A 19,462-nucleotide genomic window follows, 5' to 3' on the forward strand; every position below is an offset into this window, starting at 1 on the left:
CGGCCCGCAAGCCCCATCCCGGGCTGCCCCAGCTCTCGCCAGGGCGTGCCCCCCGCAGCCTCCCCGGAGCAGCAGCTCGGGGGCAGCACAAGGAGGGAGGGGCACCTGCCCACCTCCGCTCGCCGCGTAACGCGCCTCGGATGCCTCAGTCAGTCGCCAGGATTCCGCGGGGAACGTGCGCCGGTCTCTCCGCGGCTCTCCGCCATGCTCGCTGGAAGGCGGCCCTTGTCCAGGTGCCGCCTGGCTCTGGATGCCAGCTGGGGGGGGGGCACTCTCTGCTGCCCTTCCACAGGAATCCCCAGGGCCATTTACAAAAAAAAGCAGGGTGGTTTGCGTATATTTTGTTTGTATATTTATTGTTTGAAAAACTGCATCTCCCTCATTTCAGGCTCAATTGAACAGAAATCAGTTTTTATCAAGTAGTTGATAAAAACAAAACGACAGAGTGAAACATAACAGCAGCAGAAAAATGCTAAGGCGGTAGGGGACAAAGGCAGCTTCTCCCGTTCAGCGGAATCGGGTTGGCATACTCCGCGGGGGCTTCGCGGGGCAGCCTTCGGCTGCCCACCGACGGGAGCGGGAAGCCTGATCCGGGTGCAGCTCCGAGGCTGGAACGCTAGGGGGCGCTGGTCGCCAGAGCGGCGCGGGGAGGGAAAGGGGCGCGGCTTGGGGCGGGCGTGACGGGGCCCGTCCTGGACCTCGAGCGGAGCCGCGTGGCGTCAGACTCGCGGCGACGCCACGCCCAGGGGCGGGGCGGGGGAGAGCGACCACCCGGAAGCGTCTGGCTCGCAGGGCGCCGCCATATTGGCCGGGCCCCTGGGCGCCGCCATATTGCGCGAAGCGGCTCGCTCTCGGGGCCGGGCAGCCTCGGCGGGAGGAGGAAGGAAGAAGAGGCGAGGGCGGCGGCGGCGCGGGAGGAGGAGAGGGGCTGCCTCCCCTCCCCTCCCCGGCCATGTCTGAGACCTATGGTAAGGGGCTGAGGTGCGGGGCGTGATGGGGGCGCCCGGCTCTGCTGGGCCTCGCGGCCGCTTCCCGGGGGCCGCGAGGCGCCACGAGGCTCCCGGGGCGGCGGCGCGCCTTGGGGGCCCTCGCGGGGCCGCCCCGCCTCCAGGCCGCGCGGCGTGCTGGCGGGGCCGGCGCGGGGCAGCGGGCGGCCGCGATGTGGGAACAGCCGAGGGGGCGTCGGGGGCCCTTGTGGCGGCTGCCGCGGTTCGGGATTGGGGGTGTCGGGGCGTCCCAGGCAAGTGTTGCAGCCGGCAGCGGCGATGCTGCTGGCGCGCGTGGGGTCTGCGGCACGCGGGTGGGTGGCTTAGGCCGGGGCCCCTCCGGCCTGGACCGCGGACCTGCCCCTTGCTGACGCGGCGGGAGCGCTTCGCGGCGTTCCCGGGGGCATCCTTGCCCTTCCCTCTCCATCTTGCAAGAAGGAGGCCGAGGGACTTGCCCCAGGGCTCGGCAGAGAGGCTGCGTCAGAGCTGGGAAACAATCCTGGGCAGGTCCCCATCTTGCTTTCCGTTAAAAAAAGGGGGGGGGGAGGCAGTATGTTCCATTATTTTGCTTTGCAGCTAGTTGCTTGGTGCCTTCGTCGGTGTTCTCAGGACATGAAGCTGTTGTGAACAGGACTTGAAGGGTTGCTGGGTGGGTGGGCTGTAACCCCCCCCGCCCCCATGTTCTCCTGGGCTGAGGAAGGAAGGAAGAGGAGGCTTAGGTTATAATTATACCTTATTTATGTAGGAAGTACTCCACCTCCCCAATAATGGCCCTCATTATGTTCTATTGAGTAGGCTTAGCTGCCTTTTTCCATGTGTGTCTTCCATGGAACGCTAGCCCACAGAGGCTGCAGGAATTGGAAAAACCTGCTGGTGAAGGAAGCAGCAGGCCATATCATGTTGTTTATTGGAGAAGATCTCCTAATAATGATACCCTTATTACCTGCATGGTAGGTGAGCAAGATCCAGTAGAGGTATAAACCCTCCATGACACATATCCAGTGCTTAAAAGTGAATAGTTGGTGGTAGGACTGGAAATACCTTTATTTTGCTTTCTGTGCTAAAAGGGGTGTAAAGGCAGGGCTGAAATTGGGTTTCTTGCAGTGATTAATGGCTAGGTTGAACACTGCAAGTATCATGCTGTTTAAATTGGTAGGTCATGATGATAACAGCACTGCTTGCAGGAAGCCAGAAGTCTTGGGGTAATGGCATGAATAGTGATAAAAAGAGCCTTTAGTGTTGTAACACTTAAACCAAACCCAGTTGTGAGTGTGGTTATTGTATCAGCTGCTGTGCAAAAGAGCCCTTTTGAATTTGTGGGGTAGTCACACGACCCGGTGCTTGAAAGTATTCTGTGAACAGGAGTGTGCCTTAAAAAACACACACTCTGTTGCCACTTGCTGTTCTATTTGTACAGACCTGAGCCCTCTGCCTGGTGTGTATGGGTGGAAACTGGTGGGTGTGGCACTTATGAGTGTGTGAGAATGTTCAAAATACATGCGTAATGTGAGGCAGTGTGATTATCATCACACAGATGCTGGAACTACAAATAGCATAAGAGCTGCTTGTGAAAGCTGCCCCAGTGTACCACTGCAGAATATTTGAGGGACAGGTTAAAAGATGGGGAAGAAACACAGTTGATGGAAGCATAAAAAAGTGGGCTTCCTTGACCTGGCAAATAGAGCAAAAGCTCTGGAACAGTCAATTCATTCTTTAAAATTCCGGAAGATTTCATGTTGGATCTCCTGCCGCAAAAAAACAACAACTAGTTCTTTGGCATCTCAGAGTTTGACTTGCTTATTGGGATAACTTTCATAGACAACTTTGTTAGATGCACGAAGAAGGCTAGTGCTAAGTTTGAGCAGCAATGGGAGTGGTTTAAACAATTTTGGACTAGCCAACAAACTACAGTGTTTGGTAGCCCATTTTTGTTGACTTGAAGAAGAGGAAATGTTGGCATAAACTGGCTGTTTAGTATGCAGTTGTAAACTTAATTTTCAAAATCAATAAATATTTGAATAACAAAACAAAGAAGAGGACTAGAAATATAATGGTATAGAAAGATGTAGGTTGAGGAACCTTGAAGGAGAAATGATTTTGACAAGGCAGAATTGGTGCTGGATTCTGCTGCAGTCTGCCAGGATTGCCATGGAGGTGGTTTTTAAACCCCAGCAGGACCATTGTGTACCAATTAGATGGAGCTGCATGTTCTTCCTCTGTCCCGATGTCTTTGTGGCTTTTGCCTTTTTGTCTTTGTGTGCTGAGAGAAGACAATGTTTTCCTAGATTTCATTGCTTCTTTGTTTCCCATGTAGCTTTGCAACAGCAGCTTTCAAAACATTTTCCTAGTACACAAAGGAAGAAGGCAAAGAGGGAAAATTAAATCAGCGGCTGGACCTAGTTTTGTTGAATGGAGCAATTCTTAACTAGCGGAGGCGTTGATTCTTCTAGGGCGTGCCTGTGTCCATGCAAGCCAGGCACGTGCAGGTTGGGGCAAAATAAGCTACTGACCTCACAAATAGGGCTTGTGAGCTCTTGCCTGCTTGTGTGGCTGGGCTGGAAATATCCATAGCATTGGAGGCGGAGGGACAGTTCTGTTGTGTAGAAAGAAACTGCTCCAGAGAGAGCATTTGTATCTTGGCAGGATTGTTGATATTGATTCTCATACTGAGGCAGCCCTGTTGTGAGGAGTTTGGGGGTTGGTGCATGTGGTCAAATGCGACTCCTTTTAGACTAGGCAAACTGCCTTGAATCCTTCCAGAATGGGGACCTGCTAGCTGGGCAATGGACCAATCCTGCCTCAGTGGTGCAGTTGCTGTCTAAGCACTCAGCCTGACAAGCTTCGGGTCTTTGGCAGAATTATGTTGCCCAACTCTTACAGCTTTGAATTCACATCCTGCCCTTTCCCTCCATGAAAATGGCTTTGATCAAAACCTTGAAGTGCAGGGGGCAGCCTATGCCAGCAAAGAGATCTTCTCTAAGGGGAAGCTAAGATGTTCCCCCTTATGGCAGAAGGGATCTGAACACTTGCTGTCCAGCCTGAAAACAGATGCCTTGAATTGTAGTGAATGTGTGTCTAAAAACCCACTTCTGCCGCTTCACCTTCCCACAAGGCTGTTCTCTCTGCCTTGTTAATTTCATTGCCCCATTCAGTGTTCCTCAGACTACATCTTTATTTTTCTAGTCCTCTTCATGCATTTGATCAAGCTGGTGCTGCCCTGTGAATGCTTTCCCAAGAAGCTAGTTAAACTCTCAGGTGTCACATGACTCTGGTATAGGAAACCTAACTTTAGAATACCTTTCTTCCCACCCTGACCTACAACTCCAAAGCAGTTGAGCTGGTGTTTATGTAGCAGGAGCGCTCAGGGGCCATAGGTCCTTCAGGTCCTGAAAATATGACCCCAGCACCAAGAAATTCTCCATTCTCTTCTCAGCTCTGTCCAGGCTCATGTATGTGTCAGGAGCGCCTTAGCTGCCTCTTGCAGTCCCCTCCAATAGCCAACTCAGGACACAGACGACGAGGATTCTTTCCAAGGCTTTATTCCTTTATGACTCTTACAGATACTAATTACTAGTGACTAAGCAAGGAACTGCACTGGGGTAGATAGCAGAGTAGCCTAAGCTCCAGGTAAGGCAGTTGGTCCCCATTTGAAGGAGAACTGCGGGAAGACACTGAACTTATGGGCTATGGAGAGATCCTCCCTCTTTCCCTTGGGTCCTCGGGACGCGACCGTTGTTTGAGTGCCAAACGAGCGGAGCGCCGCCTTTTGGCGCCCTCCATCTGTTGCCGCTCCCTGCGTCTGCGCCGAGCATCCAGCAAGCCCCCCTCCAGCGCGCTGTCTCTGCCAGGGTCACTATCCATCCCAGGAATGCTGGCAGGAGTAATCTCTGCCAGTTGCTGGGCTTGTGAGAGATGCGCGAGCTCCTCTCCCACGGATTGTTGTTCCTCCTCAGAATCAGAACTGCTCTGGGGCTCTGTGGGCTCAGTTTCCACCCTGACAGTATGTTCCCAGCCTTGGTCTGTTACCAAAATGTTGATACCTTCTCAATCCACCTTGTTCATCTTGCCAAGTAGGCTGTTGCCTACAAAAAGCCTCTTGCCTCTGCTGCAACCAGGGCTAGAGGGACTTGAGCTGCCTGAGTGCCTAGATTTCCTGATGCTTCTCCCTTCAAGGACTGTTAAATCTTTGTCCAGCAGGGCTGGCTGGCAGGGTGAGGTTCCCACCACAGAGAAAAAGCTAGTGGGGGTGGGAGATAGTGGGCACAAAAGGCAGCACATTTCTACCAGTGGCAGTGGGGTGCCATCTGCTGGGATTTCCTGCTCCCAGATGTCTGGTATTGTCTCTGTTCTCCAGTCTTGCTGCCATTCTCTTTGAGCTTTGCTAGTTTAGGATGCTGCTCACATCCTAAGTTATATGATTTGCCATCTCCCCCACCCTGAAAAAAAAAGTTTTTTGAGGGTGTGAACATCATGGCGCTTTCTCTGGCTCTCCCTGCAGATTTCCTCTTCAAATTCCTGGTGATTGGAAGTGCTGGCACAGGGAAGTCCTGCCTCCTCCATCAGTTCATAGAGAACAAATGTGAGTTATTTTAGTTTATCTATAACTATGGTTATTTCTTGTCTTCCTAGGCACATGCCAACTCAAAGCAACTTACAAAAAATTGAGCAGAAGGAAGTATAATAAAAAAGAGTTAAATGCAATCAAAGCAAACAATAATAAAACCAGAAAAAATAGCATTGTCGATGTGTTAAAGCCCTAACTTCAAAAAGAAGTCTGGAATAATTCCATGTCAAAGACCACCTAAAAGCAGGCAAAGGGGGTCCAGACATATCTTTCTGGGGAGACAGTTGGGCAGGCTGGGCACCTCAGCGGAACAGGCCCTTTCCCTCATCCCCTCCGCTGAACGTCTGTCAGCCGCTGCAGGGGCAGGGAGTTGTCTGTCTGGCTCAGGTGCTGCTTGAGTGTTCTGTGTTCTTGTACAGCATCTGGCCACGTCATTTTTTTCTTTCAAAACGAAGCACATGAGATCTTTTGACTTGAGGGGGAGAAGACAGTGATGTGTTTGTCTCTGTGGGAAGAGGGTATGTAGCACAACAAACTTCTTATCTTGTTCAGAGCCAGCACGTAATGCTTTGCAGCACGGAGGAACTGCCCCACCTGAGCCCAGGGTTGTGCTCTGGGATCCCATATAATAATGCAGAGGGTTGCGGGGCAGGTGGTGGTCAGGTCGGGTCAGGGAGGCTCCCTCTTGTATCATGTGCTGTACTATTGATGCCCCCAAAATATTGCCGACCCAAGTAATTAATCTGATTTTTATTAAGGTCCTTGTAAGCTGTTGTCCCTGTGTCCAAAGAGGCTTACCTAAGCAATAGAACATCTCCTAAAAAACAGATCTTAAGCAGCAGTTTACAGTAAAACCCCCTAAGCAATGCAGGAGCCAATAAATAACTCTGTCATTCAAATGCCATCTAAACAGAAGGATTTTATGGAAGGCCAGAAGGAATGACTAACTCCACTGGGGGCTCATTCTGCAGCCTGGGGGCCACTATCTTAAAGGCCCTGCTGCAACTGGTTTTGTGCTGGGAGAGAGATGGAACGGGGGCCTGATCAGCCAGAGATGGTGCAGAGCTTGTGCTGTGATGTTGCCTTACCGTCAGGCTGTCCTGCATATCACTGGCAATCTGGCACTGCTGTAATGGGTTGTGTATATTCTGTCAGCAATCCTTACAGCAACCCTGGAAAGTAAGCTGCCATTATTTACTCATAGTTCAGATGGGAGAGAGCAAACCAGGGGAGGGGGCCCTTCTCTGAGGCCATTTTGTGTTCATGACAGAAGCAAGATCTGACGGGGTGATGTCCTGGTTCACCTCTCAGCCTCTGAGACATCATTCCTGCTCAGACAAGCTGTTTGTGTGCCTTGATTCTACCACATCTCCGTTGTGGCTGACATTACCATCACATCAAGATGTCTGAACAACAGGGTCGGGGGTGGGTGGGGTGGTCATAACTTGTATTCTCAGAAAAATTCCATGGGTCTGTTTGCTGAGCTGACTCTTTACTACCACTGCCACCCATCCCCTGATATGTTTTAGTTATTGGCTTACTTTTCATTGAAGCATAAGGGAGATGGATGGAAAGGGTGCTCTTTGTCTGCAGTGTAATGATGCAAAATGTCCTTTTAGTGACGTGCATGGGGCTGGCTAAATGAAGTGAACTGAACAAGCTGGAGATGGAAAGCCAAGTCCCCCCATTTCCTTCCTGTCTTGCGACAGGCTGCAAAAGAGCAATGCAGGATGTCTTCCTTCTACTAGCCAGTTTTGGACACTGTACCTGAATATTTCCTCATTCTAAAATGAGGTGCCCTTTCATTCTGGCACCTAAATCTCTTTGTCTGCTGGTCTGTCGCAGCCTTAGCCCAGAATCTGCTGTTGGTGGTGTTAGATCACGCTCAACCCAATAGTGTGGTCGATGCCATTCTCTGCCTCCTCTCTAGTGCTGTGGGACTTACAGTTTCTGAGTTGCTGTTTTTGTGTGTTTTACAAAGACTTGCTGTGGCTGATCCTGTGTGCCCTCTGCGCTTTGCTAATTTTTCTTTCCTTCTCTCTGTGCTTCTGTAGTCAAACAGGATTCCAATCACACAATTGGAGTGGAATTTGGATCCAAGGTTGTGAATGTTGGTGGCAAAACAGTGAAGCTCCAGATCTGGGACACAGCTGGGCAAGAGCGGTTTAGGTAAGGGTCAGGATTGCCCTGGAACCTGGCGGAGGCTCCAGGCTTCTCTGCTGGTCTGCAAGCTCTCAAGAGGTGGCTAGCTTTCTTTCCAGTCTTGCAGCAAGGGGGGGAGGCAGGGACATGAGAATGCTGCCCATTTGCTAGGCCTGGAGAGTGGGTGTTTCTGGGTGGTTTGAAGATGCGTGTAGCTGGTGCCCTGTGCCAAAGTGGTAAGCATATGGGAAGGGAATTTTTGAAGTTTTCTAGTAACTGCTGTTAGACTCCAGCAAGTAAGGAATGTAAAAATAGATATTCCTCAAAATCGGCAATGCAGGATCTTCAGTACCACTGCGTACGAACCTCTGCGATTGTCAGTCTTCCCCAAAAGGGTGGCACTTCTCTCCTTTCCACACCTCAGATATCCCAGATGTTAACGGGCTAAATGTTAGGTCCAGGTTAAAGGGAGAGTGTCTTATTTTTGCAAGGCTTCGGATGCCCCTCCTTTTTACAGGCCCCCCCCTGTGTCTCTGAGTGCCAGAGGTACTCAGCCCATCAGCCCAAAGACTGTACAGAAACACAGGTGTGTGTGTGTGTGTGTGTGTGTGTGTCCTGTCTTGAGAGAGGATCCAAAGCAGTCTGGATTTTAATTGTTTAGTTCTGGCTGGGTTTACTCAGAAGTTAACCCCATGGAGTTCAAGTAAATGTGTTTAGGATTGCAGCTGAAAAAGCGGACCCTGCCTTTTGCGTCTGTATAAGGCTTTGATCTCCCTCTGTCTAGGTCTGTAACGAGAAGCTATTACCGGGGTGCAGCTGGGGCGCTCTTGGTCTATGACATCACCAGGTGGGTCTCTGCAGTGGCTTCCCTTTCCCTTCAGACGGGGAGTGGGAGGAACTGTTGGGGAGTATCAGACCCTGTTCTAAGGGTTGTGGGGTTCTGGTGCCTTCTTTGGAGAGAGCTGGTCAAACAGCACTCCTCCGGCCCAAGAGAAGGCTCCCTGCGAAGGGTGGCAGGCGGGTTTAGCTGCTGGGCTCTGGGGAGGTTCCCCTGTGGCACTGGAGAGGGTGGGGAGGAGGCAATCAGCTCGTCCAGCAGCTCGCAGTGGGGAGGGGCGCCCCCCGGTCCCCGTCTCCTCCAGCCCGCCTGAGTCCCTGCCCTCTCCTCTTCCTGGTCCTGCCTTGCAGCAGAGAGACGTACAATGCCTTGACCAACTGGCTAACAGACGCCCGGACTCTGGCCAGCCCCAACATAGTCATTATTCTGTGTGGCAACAAGAAGGATCTGGATGCTGACCGGGAGGTCACATTTTTGGAAGCTTCACGTTTCGCTCAGGAGAATGGTAACTTCTGCAGGGGGGGGCTTTTCAGCCTGGCTTTTCCACTCATGCAAGGGTTTCCTTCCTGCCCTCCTCCACCCGCCTGCGTTCCCCTTGCATTGGGCCCAGCCAGGCTGCAAGAGCTACTTGTTCAGGGCGAGAACAGTCGCTCCTTGAGGTCTGCCTGTGTTTCCTTCCTGTGCTGTCCTTGTGGCTGCACCGCCAAGGGTGAAGTGGGGGAGCTGGTGGCGACGTGCTGCCTCCCCTCCAGCAGGGGCTGCTGAGGCGCAGTCTCAGAGGTGGCTTTGGGGCTGGGGAGCAGCTGGGTCCCCCGTCTCGCTCAGCTTGCAGCGGCTAGTTCACCTGCTTGATCGCAGCACCCATCAGTGCGTTAATGAGGGACGGTGTTCTGCGGCTGCTTCTGCGGTCCCGTGCAGGCCTTGGGCGGCAGCTCACCCTTGAACTTGAAAGAGGTGGTGGTGGGGAAAACGGGGGTGGGCAGACCTGGGGTTCTCAGCGCAGCTGACCTACAAGCGAGCTCAGCCCCCCTTCTCTCACTCCTCCATGGCTGTGTTTTCCTCCTGGAGCTGGGAGGAGAAGCATTGGCCCCACACCCTTCTTTGCTCTAACTCACATGACTGAGCAAGATGGGATTGTTCTGTGTCTGTTTTTTTAACCCTGCAGAGTTGATGTTTCTCGAGACCAGCGCCTTGACTGGGGAGAATGTAGAAGAAGCTTTTCTAAAATGTGCACGGACCATACTGAACAAAATTGAATCAGGTGTGTCTTGGCCTGTTTCCCCCATGGCTCCAAATGAATGCAGGGAGCCTCTTTTGGATGGAAGTAGGAACATGGGAAGCTGCCTGCTGCTGGGCCAGAGGCCCCCGCGTCCATCCCGCCTAGCATTGTCGACGCTGACAGGCAGCAACGGCTCTCCTGGGTTTCAGGCAGGGGATTTTCTAGCCCTGCGCAGAGATGCCAGGAATGGAACCGGAGAGCCGCAGCATGGAAAACACGTGCTCTCCCGCTGAGCTTCAGCCCCTCAGTGGAGCCCAAATGGCTTTGCCGTCAAAGGTTCACCGCCCTGGAGTATCGACTGCTTGGGAGGGGCACGGCTCCTCTCTTGACGTGTCTCGTGCGGGAGTTAGTTTTCTATGTTACAGCAACGGCGGCATTATACCATGCGAGTGAATATGCATAAGAGCTTCAGTACTGAAGAAATGTGCACAACAGAAGTTGTGTTCCAGGGAGCTCTGGGGCTCCTCAGAAGCTTCCTGGGGCTCCCTCAGTGAGGAATCGCAGCATGGCAGCTTGGCCGCAGCAGCTGGCCTGTGCGTGCAGCCGTGACGGGAGTGCGGATGTGCCTGAAGGAGCCATTTCTGTTCAGGCAGTGCAGTGGTGGGGCCTGACAGACCTGGCCAGTGCCCTGGGTGAACTCTGTGTATGCTCCAGAGCAGGGATGAGGAACACACGGCCCTCCGTGTTGCTGGAGTACAACTCCCATCATCCTTCACTGTTGGCTATGTTAGCCAGAGCTGGTGGGAGTTTATTTATTTAGTGATTTGATTTGTACCCTGCCTTTCTACCAAGAAAAATGGCACTCAAGGTGGCTTACAGTCGTAAATAAAACGTGATTAAAACAATAATAAAACAAATGTGTTAAAACACAATTAGAAATGCAGCAATAATGTAATAAAACAGCACCCAACCCAGCAGACCTGTTTACATGCCAGAGGCCTGCGTGAAGAAGAAGCTCTTTGCTTGTTGATGGAAGAACAGCAGAGGGGTGCAGTCCAACGACACCTGGGGGACTGCAGGTTCCCCATCCCAGCTCTAGAGCATGCCCAGAGTGCTCTGCAAGTGTGTAGCGGCTCCTCATACATGGGAAGAGTTCCCTTGAAGAAATTAGATTTGGAAACCAGGGATGTAAGAGGGTGAAGGCTTTGGAGTTGAACAGAACGCTTGGACTGAACACAAAGTAGCCCAAACACAGCGGGTCAACTTTGCACACTGCTGCAGAAGTGCTCCGCTGCTTTGCGCTGCTCTTAGGGATGGAATAAAAACTGCCTTGCTGAGCCAGAGGCTGGATTCCTTGAGCCAGCTGTGCTTCAGGTGGGCCTGTCTGGCTGTAATGAGCCTGTTGCCATGCTCCTGGATTTGACGGGAAGCTCTTTTGCGTGGAGATGCACCTGTTTTTTGGGTTCCTGCCAGAATAATAAGACCCCCACCCCCAGGTGAACTTGATCCAGAGAGGATGGGCTCGGGCATCCAGTATGGGGACACATCCCTGCGACAGCTGCGGCAACCCCGGGGGACCCAAACACAGACCAGGCAGCAATGCAGCTGCTAGAACCGAAATCCAAGCATGCCTGGAAACTGTCTTGCAAGGTAAGTGTTAGGGGTGGGTTGGAGGTGGGGTGCACTAGCCCAGCCCCTGGTGCTTGAGGAAGCCCCATGGCAGAGGCGCCTGCGTGGGAGAACAAATTGGCCACGGGCATCCCAAGTTGGTCAGGACTCCTAAGCTGGTGCATCCTCCGCAAAAATACCCCCCTCCCACCCGGATGTGGGAACACCCTTCTTCTTCAGATTGTATGGGAAGGGCTTGCAAATGAAGCTGCAGGGGAGGGCTTGCAAATTCAGACAGGTTCTATCCAGGCAGGCAGGGAGGAGAGCAGGGAGAGCGATGCACACGCAGTCTTGACCTCTCCCTCACTCCCCCGCTCTGTCCAAGTTCAACGTGTGTTTCTGTGCCCTCTGCCACCCTGCTCCCCATGCCTGGAATAGCGCCCCCCCCCCCCCCGAACATAGGAAGTTGCCTGATACCCTTGGTCCACCTGGCCCAGTGTTTGGCAGCCATGGCTCTCCTGGAGTTCAAGCAGGAGTTTTCCCAGCCCTACCTGGAGATACTGCTGGGGATTGAACTGGGGGTTTTCTGCATGCAAAGCAGGGCTCTGCCACGGAGCTATGGCCCTTCCCCTGTATGCCTTTCCTCCTCCAATCCCACTTCAGCAAATGCTTTTGCTTACCGGACTGGGGTCTCATTTCTCCTGTTGTTCCCCTTGGCCAGCCCCTGCTCTGCTGAATCCCCTGCTCTGCCTCTCACCAAGGCTTTGGGACTCACGTGTGGGTCAGGGCTCCTCTCTGCAAAACACAGACCTTCCCATGTGGAGGGAGTGAGCATGGCGGGAAGAAGGGGAGCCTGGACTCTTTCTCCCAGACATGCTGGGGGGGGGGGGGCTCACTCAGTGGGGGAGTGCCAGCTTTGTATGCAGAAGACCTGGGTTCCATCCCTGCCGTCTCCTGCCAAAATGCTTTCGAGCAGCTGGCTGGGGAGGCACTCAGACTGCTGAGAGAGGCTCCCGATGGCACTTGACGCTGGATGGGCCTGTGCTTCTGGGCTCCGGATAAGGCAGGCTGGTGCAGCAGAGCCCCTTTCCATTTTGGTTTTGCCTGGAGGGGCCCCTCTTTCCTACCCACACCCTGAAGTGGTTCAGTCCAGAAGCCTGGGTGATTGCTCAGGAGCATGTAGCGTGTGTGGAGACGGGGAAAAGCACGCCTGCTGCAAGTAACTGGTGCGAGGGGTGTGTCTCTGTTGAGGGTTCTCCTCCTGGCAGCTGTTGGCCCTAAGCAGTTTGTTCTCTCTCTCTATACACACGCACGCACACACACACACACACACACACACGCGCACGCTTTCTCTCTTGCCTTCAGTGCTGGAAGTTGGCTGCTCTGTACCTGGGGCCGCCTGAAGCACCTTCTTGCATTCTGTTCCCAGGACTATGTGCCTCGTTGGCTGAAGCCCTCTTCCTTTCCAAGGATTTCTGCTCCATCTCCATGCTGCTGCCACCGCCACTTTCTCCTTCCCCTTCACCTCCCTTCCCGACGAGAAGCCTTGCAAGTTCACTTCCCAGACAAACGTCCTTGCGGGAGGTCTGTGACGGAGACTGTGCGCCAAGCCCCCTTCTTCTGGCACCACGCAACTATTCTAGCTGTGAGGTCAGCAGGCTGCGTGTTCACGAGCAGCAGGGGCGATCCATGAACGAATCTCGGCCGCCTTGTTAATTCCTTCTGCCCTCGGCGGCGGCAGCTGCTGACTGAATGACAAAATAAGATTCTGATTTGGGGGTGCGGTCTGTGTGTGTCGCTCTGGAGATACTTAATTTCTTCTCCCTCCTCTCCTAAAGAGTGGATCTTGATTCCACCTTCTGGGGGAGAGGTCAGTGTGGTTTCTCCAGGGCAGGCCAGAGCACGTGGCACTTCTTGGGGCTCTTTATGCAGTGGAACAGGGACTGCTCCTGCTAAGATCCCGGAATGGGCATATTCTGCCTTGGTAGCCAAACCAGATGACCCCTCTGCTTGGTAGCATCTCTGGTGCACGCCTTCCCCATCTGGGGTCCAGCTTGAATGTATGTTCTTGCCAGATCCGCTCGTGTGTGTTGGGGCATGTGTGTGTGTTTCCATTCCTCCACTCCGCTCTGAGGGCTCCTCTTCTGTTTTACAAAAGCCATAGATTGTACCTTTTGCAGGCACTTTCTCCCACATTTTTTTCCTCTGCCCCCTCCATGGGGTTGTAGCCACTGGGCCAGGGCCAGAAAGGGCTGCACACTCAACGTTTGCGTCTTTGCCGCTTCTGTGTGTGGTGTCAGCTGAAAGAGAAATGAAATTTCTTAGGGGTTTGTGTGTGTTGAGTCAGCATTGCTCTACTTTGCTCTGAGGACATAGTAAGGAGTCCAGATCCTCAGAGAAGGAATCATTGCTTGCGTGATCAGGTCTCTTATGCAGGGGAAGCAGTGTGTATGTGTGTGTGTGTGTCCGTCCGTCCGTCCGTCCGTCTCCCCACCCCCTTGTACGTTTATAGCCATCTGTTTGTGTTCTCTTGGATTCCTGTCCGTTGTCAAGTGCTGCAGAAAGCCCCAGTGCTTTAAAACCTTTGACCAGGCGCTGCCGTCCCACGCTTGGGAGATTTTAGGGCACAGGAGCTACAAAGGGTGCCTTCCTCTTCCAAAGGCTCTGCTGTGAGGAATGTTCACAGCTTTCCATGGCCCTTTAATCCCTCTGTGAGTAGGTGGTCCTCAGACTCCGCTCCTTCCTGGCAGCTTATGAATAAATCCAGTTTCTGAGCCCCTGGGCTTCAAAGCCAGCAGTGCTCTTGCACCCGCCGTTCACTCTCCTCCGTGGCTAAGGTTGGACTGGCTGTGTGGGCGTGGAGCGGTGTCGTGTGGTGCAGATCTCTCCAAACAGGGCCTGTTCCCCACCAAATTGAATCTTCCTCCTTTTCTAGTGGCCGGCTGTGGGGGCTTGGGCTGGCCCAGGGGTGGGCAACTTGCGCCCTCCAGACGTTTGAGCCTACAGTGCTCGTCATCCCTCACCATTAGCAATTCTGACAAGGAAGGTATGCGTTGTAGGCCAGAACACCTGCGCAGCCCTTGGAAGTGTGCCTTCTTTCACGCCTCCCGTTCCTCCCTCTGGAGGCCTGGCTTGCTCATGTTGGTCTTTTTGGCCCGGAGTCACCATAATGGGCCTTCCTTAAAGCCTGTTGCTCATGTGCGCCAGAGAGTCTCACTTTGAATGCTCCTGAGTGGATCTGTAGTTTCACCTTATCTTGAGGTGTTTGGCTTTTGGGTGTTCTCAAGAATGTGGCGGAGTTCTAGTTCTTGTGACAATACAGGTTCATTCAGAAACATTTTCTGGGCAAAGAGGCAAGATCATGGCAAATTTACCAAAAATCAGTGTGAAATTGGGAGGCAGAATGGACGCTTTTGCTCCTGCTAGTGTTCACTTCTGATGACGTGTGGAGTTTGCACACATGGCGGAGAGCGCGCCAGTGCTTCCAAGTGGTCGGGAATTCCCCTCTTCCTGTTTTCTGAGCTTTCCGGGTATGTGGTGTGCATGCACAGTGGTGCTGGTGTCGCTGGGGGGCGGGGGGTCTCATTTGGACAGCAGGTTCTGCTTCTGTGGTTCTGTCTTCTGCTGGAATATCGGAACTGGCACTCCTGGCTTGCCTTATTGGTTGTTTTGGGGAGATCCCCTCCCCCAGCTGCCGCATCAATTCCTTCAACTGAGAGCCCCTCAAAAAAAAAAGTCCCAAGGGGAAGGGGTAGGAGGAGTTCTTTGGATTCTCTGTCTTTTTAAAAAATGTAATGTTTAACTTTGTTATTTATTACTTCTGTGTTGCAGTTAGAAGCCCACAGCCACCTTGCCTGTGGCCCCTCCTGCTCTCTCCACCCCTGTGCTTCTACCAACAATCTCTCTGATTCTGGACACTCCCTTGAGGTTTGTCAAGGGATGGGCAATTTGGACAGGGCTGCTTTGAATCTGTGGCTGAGCAGCTGGCTGTTGCAAAGCAATTTATAACCCAGATCCTCTGGTGGATTTTCCTCTCTAAATGCAAACGTTCCCTCCAATCTAAGGCTGTGAAACTGATTCTCCTACATAAAGTGTTCTTTTTTTTTTTCTTTTCCAAATGTGAGACTGGTGGTGCATTTCTTCCTTCCTTCCCTTCTTTGGGCATGGTGTGTGCGTGCTGGCCAAGGGGCAGCATGGCAGGTGCGGTTCAGCACCAAGGAGCATTGCAGTCACTGGCCATGTACACAAGGGCGCATCTAATAATGCCAATGAGTGTCTTGGGGTGATGGAGGTTCCAGCACTTCTCAAGGCATCCCAGTCCAAAGTTCCAACCCGCTCTTGCTTTAGGAATACAAGCATTGTCTCCCTGAGCCCCATTCCCAATGGGAGTCCTCCAGCCACCCTGGGAAGCTTCACAAGCAGGTCTGAAGACAGGAGCACTCCGCTGTCTTCTACTCTGCTACTACAGTACCTATCAGTCCCAGCCAACATGACCAGTGGGGGTTATTGGAGCTGTTGTCCAACACGTTTGGAGGGCACCACATTTGGGAAGGTTGCAGTACATCATCTGCCAGGATGGAAAGAGCAATTCTACAGCTTGAAACCAACCTCAAGGGAAAATCTCTCCCGAAATAAAATGCGTCTTGCCTCTCTCTTGAAAGGAAGAGCAGCAGGTGAATTAATTTGGGCTGAGTTCCACAGTCCCCCCCCTCCCCCAAAGCTGCCTTTCTGCAACTTGCTGTATGTTGGGCAGTGGGTGGCACTTACTGAAGAGCCTCCCCCAGATGATCTCGGTTGCTTGGGGTATATGGGAAGAAGTGACCCTTCCCCTGGGCCGGACGTTGATCACAAGAAGCTCTTACAGAGCCAGACTGTTCAGTGGTCCATCTCGCTCAGCATTGGCTATGCTGACGTGCGGCAGTGGCTCACAGACCTGCCTGTGATGCTGTTGGGGATCAGATCTGGGACCTTCTGCATACAAAGCAGGGGCTCCGCTATGACTCTATGGCCCTTTCCTTAAAAAGCACCTGTAGGGCCTTGAAAGTCAAAACCATCACTTTGAATTGGGCCCAGAAACTAGCAGGTAACCAGGCCTGGGTGCTCTTTTTCCAGAGCAGTGGGAAGTGGTAGCTCAAATGCTAGCTGCTGCATTTTGGCCTGTTGGTGCTTCCCAGGAACCATCTTCAAAGGAAGTCCCACCTGTCAGTCAGGAGGTCACGGGGGCAGAGCCAGGGTGGGCTTGTTGTCCAGCAGAGGGTGCTGTTCTAGGAGGTTGGAGTACCTCTGCCTTGCTGGTGGTTGCCCCAGACGGTGTCTCCAGGAGCAGCTACATGCAGGAGCACCCCCAGGCGCCAACCTCCCTTTCTTTGGGGGCGGGGGCGGATGTGACTCATATCTGGGGTGGCTTTTCTGCTGGTTCTTCAGGCTAAGGTCTTGCCTTCCCTCAAAGATGTATTAACGCTCAGCTCAATTTCCTTTGCAAGGAAGGGTAAAGATCCAGAACGCAGTAGCTTAGCTGGGCTGCTCCAAGAACCTTGTCCAGATCCTTGGGCCGCAGCAACTGGAAGTCATCCAGGCAAGAGTTACAAATACTCTTGCTATGGATACTGTCAATAAAGGGAGTCCCAAGCAGATCAGACTGAGAGATTTGTCTGCAAAGTATTTAGCAAATACGTCACAGTGGTTTATGAACCAGTCAGCGTAACCAGATGAGGAGCCCAGGACTCCTTAAATCTTGTGTTGTTCAGAACAATCCTGCAGGCCACGCTGAACAGATGCTGTGGCAGCAAAAGAGGTGTGCTCTGCCACTGCTTCAGAGAGAACTCCCAAGTCTGGATTTCACCCAAGTCTCTCCACCTAGCTTAGCCATCGTCTCAGCTGTTCTGTTGCTCTCAATGTCTGGTTCTATCAAGGTGTGGAGCGGGCTCCGGTTGCTGGGTCAGGAGCAGCTCTGTCGATCACTGGCATGGACTTCCTGTTTGGGAAGTCTGATAGGGTGGGGACAGTGGGCAGCAGAGCCAGGCCAAGGATCACCAAGGGGGTCCTGGAAGCCAATAAGAGCTGGGCTTGGCTGCCTGAATCAGTCCTGATCTTGCAGGGATCAGAGGCCACAGGAATCCCCATGTAATAGTCTGCAACAACACTCCCAAGCCCTTGCCTCACGAGAGCAAGCCCGTCCCACAGAATACCACACCAAGCGCATGACCCTGTTGCCGGCCCTTCCATAGACATTGGGGCAGCTGCTGGGCTTGTAAGGGGTCTTTGGTATGGATGCTGGAGTCTCCTGAGGATCAACAGCCTGGCATGTCCAGCCCTGCACAGCAAATCCCTGGTCTTCCTCTTCCCCACCTATCGCCCCACCTGTCTACCCCACCTTTATACCCAGTACTCAAGGCAGCTTACAAGTGTCCTAACAAAACTACAGTTAGGTGGTAAAACAACATGCTACAGTGAAACCTAACGGCTAAAAAGGCAGCTGTGGTCATCGGGTCCTTGTTTGAGACAATATTACAAGCCCCCGCCCCCGGTCTTTGTGGCTCACCCAGAAGTGGGGGGTGGTGCTGTGAGACACGCTTCTCTTGCAGGCGATTCCACATCTTGGGTGCCACAGAGCAGAAGGCCCTTGCCTCTCGGGTGGCCACCTACCATAGCTCTGACCGTGGAGGGACACCAAGACAGGCCTCGGTGGTTTCCATTAGTGCTGCCCAGAGAATCCAGCTGCGTAGACTCAAGGCAGAGCTGGGCCTTCTAGCTGACCCTGCAGGCTTTGCATGAACTCAGGCCACTGGCTCCCTTCCTCCAGGACTAAAGGGCACCCTTCCCACAGTACTGGAAACCAACTGCCCTTAGCCAGCATCACCTGCACAATAAGGTCCACTTGGAGCAGTGTGTGGCTCCTGGGGCACTCCAGACGTGGTCTCCACTCCCTGCTGAGCATGGCAACGCTTGACTCCTAATACGTGCACACACACCCCCGCCCTCTGAGCATGCACAGGGACTGCTATCTTGTCCTATGGGGGCTGGGAAAGAGGAGAAAGAGCAGGGAAAAGGGAGGGGGTCCTGTATGTAAGACTGATGGTACTGCAGAGCCAGGACAGGGCTCCTTGGCATCCTCTCTCCCCAAATATCTGTTTCTTCCCCACCCCCTCTATTGAGTGGGAAAGGGTGGAGGAACTGTGCCTTGTCCACAGAACTCTTTTCTCTCCCTTCCTCTTCTTAAATCACTTGACTTTCTCTTCCTCTTTCCTTTTGGAAATCTAAGCAGTTCCTGGAAAGTGTGTGGGAGGGGGAAAGGCAAGAGAAAGGAAGCAGTTTACATGGTGATGGGATGCAGGGTTATGGATGCCTGCTCTCACAAGAGCATCCACTGTGCCCACTCCTTTGCTCCTCGCCCTGTGCACTCAGTGGTGCTACTCCAGGCTACCCTCCCTCCCCTTGATCCCTGCTGCAACCTGAAATCTATTTAGCACCTATCAGGCCAGCCCTTTCCAGCCTGGTGCCCTGGCCATGCTAGCTGGGGATGATGGGAGCCCAGGGCGTTGTTATCAATAGGCCCACCTGGGCACGGGCCCCAGATAATTTTTGAGCTGTGCCCTGGATCTTTTGAGCTGTCCCGCCATACTTTTTTTTACATTTTCCCATTGACTTGCATTGGAAAACAAAAATGGCCATACTTTTTTTAGTTTGTATGATAACTACATGAAATTTGGAGACCTTGTAGCCCCGACAGAGTTGATTGAACCTACCAAAGTCAGGCAGTTTGGTCTAGTGGCTTTTGTGCTAGTCACAGGTAAAATTGGCTATTTTCAATAAAATCTGTCAAAGAGCTATATTTTTTTTGTGCTTCCACATACATGTATGGAATTTGGGGACCTGGCAGCCCCTGTGGAGCTGACTGAACCTGCCAAAGTTCAGAGAGTTAGGTCCAGTGGCTTTTGTGCTAGCCATGCATAAAGTTTCCTTTTCTCAAAGTCTAAAACAAAAAATAACTGTCAAGCCACCCAGGGGATTAAGGATCCTAATCAGAAGTTGTTTAAGGTGGCCATTAGGAGGTCACTATCCCTAATCTGGTGTACGGTTTTTTTGAGGTGCAAAAAAACCTCTCC

At 52.7% G+C, this 19,462-nt stretch overlaps 1 protein-coding gene across 8 annotated transcripts; it reads left to right on the forward strand.

Moving 5' to 3' along the window:
- Positions 1–847: 847 nt before the first annotated feature.
- RAB4B (RAB4B, member RAS oncogene family) lies at positions 848–16,987 on the forward strand. 8 transcript variants are annotated; one of them, XR_014784960.1, is made up of 9 exons: positions 848–968; positions 5,485–5,565; positions 7,605–7,719; positions 8,477–8,539; positions 8,881–9,035; positions 9,696–9,791; positions 11,246–11,399; positions 12,787–13,007; positions 15,189–15,479. XR_014784960.1 is itself a non-coding variant. In XM_084814557.1 (8 exons), the coding sequence occupies exons 1-7, from the start codon at positions 953–955 to the stop codon at positions 11,359–11,361; spliced, it is 642 nt and encodes a 213-aa protein (XP_084670683.1). In that variant the 5' UTR covers positions 848–952; the 3' UTR covers positions 11,362–11,399; positions 15,189–16,987. The 8 variants fall into 8 exon arrangements, 5 of the variants coding, with proteins under 5 accessions (XP_084670683.1, XP_084670684.1, XP_084670680.1 ...); XR_014784961.1 differs by lacking the exon at positions 5,485–5,565 and having other exon boundaries at positions 15,189–15,472; XM_084814557.1 differs by lacking the exon at positions 12,787–13,007 and having other exon boundaries at positions 15,189–16,987.
- Positions 16,988–19,462: the final 2,475 nt, after the last annotated feature.

The sequence above is a fragment of the Heloderma suspectum genome, chromosome 10 (assembly GCF_057233095.1).
Source record: "Heloderma suspectum isolate Gila_16-S chromosome 10, 16-S_ref, whole genome shotgun sequence".
Classification (NCBI taxonomy): Eukaryota; Metazoa; Chordata; class Lepidosauria; order Squamata; family Helodermatidae; genus Heloderma; species Heloderma suspectum.

Excerpts from the sequence above, each read along its gene's own strand:
- RAB4B (XM_084814554.1), top strand. Across the intron at positions 8,540-8,880 it reads TTGGTCTATGACATCACCAG|CAGAGAGACGTACAATGCCT; the intron begins GTGGGTCTCTGC and ends CCTGCCTTGCAG. Across the intron at positions 9,036-9,695 it reads ACGTTTCGCTCAGGAGAATG|AGTTGATGTTTCTCGAGACC; the intron begins GTAACTTCTGCA and ends TTAACCCTGCAG.